We start from the raw sequence: 9,258 nt of genomic DNA, 5'->3' as shown, positions 1-9,258 counted from the left end.
CTAGATTGAGGATTTGCTGAAACTTTTCAAAGAAGCTCCTTTTCACTTGAGGGGGTGTTGGATCGATCTGTTTTTTCAATTTTTCAAATTCCGCGTCTACATCGATATCCTCTATGTTATTCCTTGCAGGCTTGAAGTCAAGCTTCTTCCAAAACACGTCTATGTGTGTGATCCGGATTTGCTGACCTGGGGATGAAAACAAATTAAGTGGCAAAATCATAACGAGAAAGGTCAAAAATATTAATTACCTTTATTTTCCAACTTTTCCAAACGACAGGCACATGGCAAACCACAGCTGGTAAAAAGTTGGCAACCACAGCTTGCACCGTAGGCTCTCAACCCGTCTTCCTTACGTTTTAGTTCCATACTCAAAAGCTCAATCGCATATATTGAAACCTTTCTGAGAATATATGCAAGCATGGGCTGATTCTTGTGGTGCGTCATCACTTTTCGGAGGCTTGTTTCAAAGCTACTTCTAATCTCGGCGTATTGTTTATCAACAACATGATCAACATACAGTACAAGTTTATCCAGTGTGTTGCGATGACTTGGAAAGTGACTTTTTAATGTTGCATGCATGCTCTCAACCATGTTGGTCGTAGTCTGGTGAAAGTTGATAGTTTGGTTAATCCAGCAAGATACAAACTTTTCACGGTACGGATCCAACCAGGATTTCTTCAAATAATCAAAAACCTCTAAAATTAAAAAACGTAAATAGTCAGTTTTTGTTATTATATAAAATTTGAACATAATTATGTAAGAAATACTCACGTTCACGGTCAGCTTCTTTCAGCTGTGCTTCAAGGTTTTCCAAGTTATACCTGTATATTTCCTCGGTCGTAGACTCGCACAATGTCCAAAATGTACGTACGAATTCTTTCCACTCCTTGTCAGAGAATTTCTTCTTGCTGTTCTTATTAATATTTTGTTGAATATGGAACCGACAAAGATACTTATGCGCTTTTGGAAAAACTTGTTCACACGCGTTCATTAGCGCAAAATCCCTGTCTGTTAAAATCACGCACGGTTCCATACATCCTACCAGCATAGACTTGATCCTCTGCAACACCCATAGGTAGTTCTCTGACTTCTCAGCGGAAATTACCGCACAAGCAGCCGTAAACGATTTGTTTGTCGACGTCATGCCTACGACCTGAACAAATGGCAGGTTGTACATGTTCGTTTTGTATGTGGCGTCAATCAACAGCACATGCGGGAAGGCACACCACATAGTGAATGATTTTTCGTGAACAAAGAAGACGTCTTCAACTTCGTTCGATATCTCATTCGTGCGCATGTAATAAGTGTAATTTTTTTCGATAAGAATGTTTTCAAGTTTTTGCATCGGAGACTTACCGACATTTTTTTCGGCGTTGATCTTCTGAACAGCGTTGTGTATATCTTTCGAAATAAGCTTTCTAGCCGGATTGTTTTTTGTCAGCGTTCGCCAGATACTTTGGTTGCGAATATCTTGCTCTGCCAGCTCCTTAACCAGTTTTTTGTCCTCCGAAGAAAGCCTTCTCGCATACGCGTGACCCTCGAAGTTTTCAATAGGAGTGTGGTTATGCTTCGCCTTCGTCACCTCGATCCTCCAAACACTTCCGGATGATTCCGAAAACCCGATCATCTCGAACGGGCAGCCTATTTTCTTGCTACCCGTTTTCCTCTGTGTAGCTACACTCTTATGCTCCCCACCAAAAGTACATTGAAATCAAATCTTGTAATTCTCTCCTCTTTTATTCGACCTCTTAGTCACAATGAGGTAACCATTGTCTTTTGCCGTGTCTTGTACTCAACGCACCAATTCTTTACGTGACGAAAAGGTCTGCGTTGTATCAAACGAAAATGTAACCGGGTAACAACCTTCCTCGTCAACAGACACATCCTCCGGCTCACCATCGTCACCGAGGTTCGAATAGACTTGATGTTCAAAGCTCTGTTCACAATCGTAACTCTGGTTTGGATAACACTCCTGCTGTACAAAGCTTTGCTCGCCACCGTAACCGAAATTCGAATAACCTTGTTGACAACCGTAACTGTCGTTTGGATAACACTCCTGCTGTACAAAGCTATAGTCGCCACCGTAACCGAAATTCGAATAACCTTGTTGTGCGTAAGGGTCCTCCACAGGGGTATTCAAATCCAGCTGCACCGTGTTATCACGATAACGAATGCCAGATACAACCTCTGTCTCCCTCAAGTTGGACGACACCGGTTTCTCAAACGAGTCAGAAATAGCGGTCCCCTCGTAAGAATCAGGAACAACTGACTCGTCAGAATATTGACCGAAAAGATAGTTACTGAACCACGACATCGTTTTTTCAAAAAATGTAACTAATAGAGCAAAGAAGATCGACAAAAAACAATCCGAGTTATGAATCTCGAGTCTGGCCAGTGATTTAAAGGCAGAATTTGGGGTCGAAGCACCGCGCTATGGCCAAAGCGCGGCGCTTAGGGTTCACGGGGCGACTGAAACCTCGTATCACCTTTATGTCTGTCAGTCTGTCAGTCAGTCGAAACCTCGTATCAACTTTTGTCGCCCTAAGCGCCCCGCTTTGGCCATAGCGCGGCGCTTAGGGGTGTGAAAATTATTTTGGCCGTGTGTAATTAGCATGATCCTTGTTTTAACCATAACTTCATGTATGAATAAACAAAATCATTTACACAAAAAGAAAACACATTAGTCATTGTATGTTAATATATAATATTAACTATTATTTGTTATTAAGTTTTATAATGTGAAAAATCAATTTTCTTGAGTACATATTACCTTTCAACTAGTATTAATTACACACCGTCACAATTTTAGGTGGCATATAAAAAAGTTTTAGGTGGCATATAAAAAAAATTACATATTTAAATTTGCATATGTTTAAAGGAAATTAGATAAAGGCAAATGAGTAATAAGTTATCCTAAAAATCTATTTAATAAGATACTTTGTGCTAAATATGCATATTTTAATAGGAAATTAGATTAAGGCAAATAGGTATATCCCCTTTTTACGTATACAAATTGTATATGTAATTACGGTTTACGAAAAATTAACTAATATAATTAACTAATTTAAACCTACACCATTCACCCTACTTTAAAGACTTGTTTGCCCTTATAAAAAAACAATTTTAAGGGTGTGAGTGTAAGCTAGGGAAGAGACTGAACCAATTGACTAACCATAAGAAGGCAAAAAATCTAATTGAAACTATTGGAGCAAAGTAGATATTTGGACTAAACCACAAGGAGCAAAATAGAACTTCACTCCTTAAAATATTAGGGATAGAATCTCCATTATTGAAATCTCAATTCCATTCTCATCATGTTCGGTTAGCAAATGAATTGGAATTAGAAATGAATTCCTTCGAATTTTTAACTAAAGGAATTTGAAATCCTTTCAAATTTTGAAGAAATTCAAGAAAAGTCATTGGAATCTTTGACCGGTCACCGATGTCGAAAACGTCTCTACCCGAATTAGTCTGTCGTCGACCCGCAACGCCTCACCCCGACCCGGGCTGCAACAATTTGACCTGAAGTGTCTCGAATCAACCCGACCCGATACTGACCCAAAACTCTTGAAACGGTTCGGCCCATGACGAACCCTAAACGTCTCGGCCCGATCCACCCACTGATGACCCGAACTATCTCACCCGACCGACGCGCTGAGATCGGTAGATTCCAATTCATTTGCCAATCGAACACATCAAGAATGGAATTAAGATTCTAATTCCTAGTGGAATGTTTAGATTCCAATTCCATTGCATTCCATGAAACGAATACTACCCTAGAATTTTTATGAACCCGTAATTCTTGGGTTTTATTAAACTCGCCCTTAGTTAAGTAAACAATCACCATAAGTGAATAAGCACTTGTATACAGTGCTATATAATGAAATGGGAGAGAAGCATGAAACGGTTATGGGGTTACACAATCGTCTTATATCATAGTGGAATCAATAGGAACAAGTATTCATGCAATCATATGATTTTTAAATTACTTTTAGGATTATGTATTAAACACCATTCTTCCACGCACTGAATTAATCTACTTAAAAGAGCTTTTTACGAGTTACTCGTGGGTCATGTAATTCACTCATTTATCAACGCCAACATGTATACTCAAAATTTTTTAATTATAAATGAGTCAATTACATGATAAATGTAATTCAACAGCTAAAAGAATTTTAATGATAACAGCTTCAAGAATCGAATAAAAAAATATCAAGCACGTAATGCAACAAAGGGTAATATATTACAATCTCACAAAAAAGTACAAGATTCACAAAAACCCATGGAGTCATTGACTTAGAACATCGTCTCAAGGTAGCCTCTAACTATCATGGATCATATCTATAATTATTTGTGAACCCTTCTCGCATGGGTGTGTCCAACCACTTCAATGAAACATCGATCATAACGGTAAACTCCAATCTTTCCACGTCAAAAAAGTCTAAAATTCTCGTGCAACTGACAAAATACACAAAACCACACATTAGGCAACATCTAAGTGCTGAACCAGTAAGAAATCTGAACCATTAAGTGCTGAACCACTAAGAGGTCTAAACCATTAAGTGTTGAACCAGTAAGAGGTCTGAACCATTAATAGCCAGTATAATGCTTAACCGTTCAGAGGCAAATGTCTGACCAATTCAGATTAGACGTCTTAACCATTCAGACTCAGTGTAATGCTTAACTATTCAGAGGCAAATGTCTGAACCATTCAGACACCAGCTCGCGAAACAAACAATCTAAACCATTAAATGCTGAACCAGTAAAAGATTTGAACAATTAAGAGACTTATTAAGAGGTAAACAAACAGACTCTAAGATAAAAACACAAACCCTTTTAAACCATAACTCATTTGATTCCAATTTTCTTTTTCAACCTTAAAAGTTAAAACTAACACAATTTAACATCGACCACCAATATACAAGTGACAAAGATCGATAAAGTTCTAACCTTTGGAAGTGGAAGGAACTACAACAACGTGTATGGTCTTGTTGTTAGGCGGCAACGCTAACCGCAGTGGGAAAAGCTTCCCATTCAAAGAGTTCCTCGAGCAAATGATTATATCATCTAGCCCTGTTAGTTCTTCTAGATCTTGAGCCAAATCCTCCACTCCGCGCCCATTGAACGAAAACGATGCTTCCTCGTATGCATCATCGTCAAGATTCCCATCATCATCCGCTACTTTGTAGTACACCGTCCTTCCTTCCTTCTTTACAGACGGTCGCTCCCACAAATCATTCACCTGCAATTTCATCAACGTTTGGCATGCTCAAATTAACGAGAATAAAATGTTTGTCATTATGGTGTTATTTTCTTAAAAAAATATAAACGTATGAAAAAGTTATGGTCATTTAACAGTCAACCATATATTTTAAAAGTTGTAATTACTTAATCTTTTAAAATTATGTTAAATGATATTTTGTCCATTATAAGATACGTAGTAGATATCATAGACTCGTTTAAGGTCGTGAGTCAGGTTGAGAAAGATAAGTGAACTCGGGTTCAAGCTCGTTTATTAAACACACATATTTTTAGGCTCCAACTTGTGTTCAATAACCATAAAGCTCAGCTTGATATTAACTTTTAGCGAGCTGAGCTCAACTAGCACATTAACTGCTTGGCTTGTTTAGTAAGCTCTAAAGTCTAAATATGCAATATGTAAATGTGAATGATAATTTATAGTTTTAGACCAACCTCAGCAGGACCCGATTTAGGAGTTCTAAGACAAAACGACGAAGAACTAAGAACCGGTTCCGGGTCTATCGTTTCGGGTTGTGGCGATGGTGGATCCTCTATTCTAGCTTCAACAGTTTCAACATCCCATAATATCTCATCAAGGTGTCTTGAAGGAATGTCATGCGTAATAGAATTCCTCCATGGAGGTAACCCACCATTTGCTCGTAAATAATTCCCGTACCGGGTTTTGAGACGGGTTTGAAACCCGTCACGTATCGGTTCCCAGTCGACCGATGAGTTGAGCTTCTGGGGCAGAGTTTGAACCACTTTCCGACCCGAAACACCCATTATCTTCTGATCTTCAGAAGCAGTGAGATACTTGCCATAAGTTGACTTCAATCGAATAACGTTGTTGAAGCCGGGGACGAATTCGACCGTCCAAATGGCTTCCTTAGTTGTTGTTCTCTTACGATCTTGTGACACGTTTTCCCTATCGCTGTCGGCCAAGAGATACTTATCGTGGTGGCTTCTAAGCCGGACGGTTTTCGCATTTCGAAAGAAGTCCATCCCACTACTCTGAAATAAGAAAGAAAACTCGGTTTTCAATAAAATTTATATCAAAACGTAAAAAAAAAATGCCGCATATTTGGATATTCTGAAAATATTAAAATATTAAATGAAATTTAAAGCCTATCGATTTCTAAATAACGTAAAGTAGAAACCAATAATAGTCAAATGATCTGAGAAAGAAAGATGAGTGCCGTTCTAAACAATGCACTGGCGATTAAAACGTTGCTATAAAATTAATAAAAAAAAGTATAGATAATTTTATATTAATTAATACAACGCGTAACTACTATTTACCAGTTTTCTTTCTCTATCTTGTAACACGGTCGATGGAGATCCCGTGTGTGGTGATAACGACCTCATATCCGGTGATCCGATCCTCTCGGGCGAGCCCGAAAAATTGTCTACAACCGATGAAAAACTCGATAAAGAACTCATTACAGACTCGGTATCAGACAAGGAGATATCCACCACGTCAACGCTCCACAACACCCAGTCTTGTGTCGCGGTCCGATGAGGCACATCGTGTGTTATCGAGTTTCTCCAAGGCGGAGTTCCGCCGTTGGCCCTTAAGAACTTTCCATCACATGTTCGAAGCTTTACATGAGATGCATTTTCTCTTATCGGTTCCCATTCGATTGTATGGTCCGGTTTTGATTGGGCCGAATATTGTTGCACTTTTTTTCCTGTCATGCCTAGAAGGAATGGCTCATTTGTGGCGCTGAGATACAATCCATGACAACTTTTTAGCCTGATCGCGTTTGGGTTCCCGTCTATGTACTCGACCGTCCAACGGACCCTTGAAGATGACCCGCTAGCGCTTTGTCGAACCGTTTCTTGATCATCGTCGGCCGCAAGATACTTGTTGTGATATCCTTTTAATCTAACTGTTTTTGCTCCACTGAAGAACTCCATGCCACTCTATGAAACAGATTAATGCAGTTTCAATCAAAAAATGAAAATTGGAAATTATTGTTTAGGGATGTTTAAAATTGATTGAAACCATTTAAACTGCTCAAACCATAAGATGATTTACCTGTCTTCCACTAGCTCGTGGCGAACCCCGGTAAGAAACCGGACTCGCGCTAGCTAGTGGTGAACCCAAGTAAGAAACTGGACTCGCACGACCATCCGCCTTAACCCTCTCGATATCCGGCCTCGACGAAAAGCTCGACATTGGCGATAGATCACTCGCAAACGACTCTTGCGACTCCAAAACCGCGATATTAACCACATCCACACCCCACAACACCCAATCCTGCGTCGCGGTCCGTTGAGGCACATCATGCGTGACCGAGTTCCTCCACGGCGGCGTACCGCCATTCCCCCGCAAGAACTTCCCACCCTTCGCTCTCAACTTCACCAACCCGCCTTCCTTTATCGGCTCCCATTCGATCGATGTGTCCCGTTTGTTCGCTTGAATATCTTGCACCACCTTCTTTCCGGTCATACCCGTTAGAAACGGGTCATTGGACGGAGTGAGATACTTGCCGGAAGAGCAACTTTTAAGGCGAATAACGTGGTTTCTCCCTTCCACCAGCTCCACGGTCCACCGGGCTCTAACCGATGAGCCGTTTCGGCTTTGGCGGACGGTTTGTTCGTCGTCATCCGCGACCAAGAACTTGTTAAGGTGGCTCCGTAGCCTCACAACTTTGGCTTGGTTGAAAAACTCCATATTTTTAATATAAATTAACGAATGAAAAAAGGGTTAAGTTGGAATGATCCTTATAGATTGTTGTGCTTACTTGTCGTAGACGACTTTTATGTTTAGCGCGTTGACTTATTACGTGGGAAAAATAGAAAATTTGCAAGTTGAAAGCGTTGAGGTGGTGCATTATTTTCTACCAACTCGGTTTGTTTGACGGATTCAAACCAATTTAATGAACTTGTCAGTACTACTTGATCGTTAAATTTCTTTGAAATCTAACCGTAGTTTCTAAGACCACTTGTAATGGTTAATGCCCTATAAAGCCTTTTCAAAAAGTTGTAATGGTTAATGCCCCCTTAATGCCATTTCATTCATTACTTTCCTTTTTTTCTCTTCTCATTGGGCATTATTCTAGAAATGCCCCAACCTTTTCATGCCCATATAATGCCCCACGGAATGATATGAGGGCATTATCAAAGTCTTTTATGCCCCTATAATGCCCATTACCAATGTTCTAAGAAAATGTATGATAATTAATGTCTTCGTTTATACTTGATCAATCAAACAATTTTGATAAGTTTCTAAAACTATGATTGAGATTTTTTACTAAAAATGAGTGCTTTTTTTATTGAATAATATATTGTTTTTATTGGTAAAGGAAATAGTCAGTTATAATATTTACTACATATACATTTTTTGAAGTTGAAGGAATACTGCCCAGCTTGCCTGACATTTCTCTATTGGAACAATCTATTTTTAATTTAATTTTATTCTCAGTTTAAAATTACGGTTTCATCCTTTGTTTAAAATTACGTTTTTGCCTCTAATTTAAAATAAAATTATATTTTTTGACCTGACTCAAAATTTACGCTTTTGCCCTTAGTTTAAAACTCATTTCTAATTCTACTCCTAGTTTGAATTTACGGTTTCGCCCTCTGTTTAAAATTACGCTTTTACCCCCTGCAAAATAAAAAAATGTTTTTACCCCTAGCTAAAAATTACGATTTTGCCCCCAACTCAAAATTACATTTTTGCCCAAAGTTCAAAATAAAATTATGTTTTTCCCTATAGCTCAAAATTATTATTTTACCCTCATTTTAAAATTATGATTTTGCCACCAGTTCAAAATATTTTTACGATTTTGCCCTCTATTCAAAATTATGATTTTGCTCCCATTTCAAAAATTACGATTTCTCCCCCTGTTAAAAATTATGATATTGACATCGTTTTACTTTTTTTTTTTTTTTTTTGCAAAACTATAGTACTGTTTTATTTTTTTTTGGTCGACTCACTGTAACTTTTATTGTGTCAAGCAGTTGTCTAACACTCGCTCATTGGTCCTGACAAATTAGTATTTTACCCCCAGC

At 38.6% G+C, this 9,258-nt stretch overlaps 1 protein-coding gene across 1 annotated transcript; it reads right to left on the bottom strand.

The window, feature by feature from the left end:
• Positions 1-4,170: 4,170 nt before the first annotated feature.
• Positions 4,171-8,089, bottom strand: LOC110921006. The gene is made up of 5 exons (XM_022165269.2): positions 7,280-8,089; positions 6,541-7,164; positions 5,695-6,252; positions 4,951-5,242; positions 4,171-4,458 (listed from the first exon to the last, which is right to left on the bottom strand). The coding sequence occupies exons 1-5, from the start codon at positions 7,916-7,918 to the stop codon at positions 4,442-4,444; spliced, it is 2,130 nt and encodes a 709-aa protein (XP_022020961.1). The 5' UTR covers positions 7,919-8,089; the 3' UTR covers positions 4,171-4,441.
• Between the last annotated feature and the right edge of the window lie 1,169 nt (positions 8,090-9,258).

This window comes from Helianthus annuus, chromosome 17 (genome assembly GCF_002127325.2).
Source record: "Helianthus annuus cultivar XRQ/B chromosome 17, HanXRQr2.0-SUNRISE, whole genome shotgun sequence".
Classification (NCBI taxonomy): Eukaryota; Viridiplantae; Streptophyta; class Magnoliopsida; order Asterales; family Asteraceae; genus Helianthus; species Helianthus annuus.
This window is presented reverse-complemented; position numbering and strand designations above follow the sequence as displayed.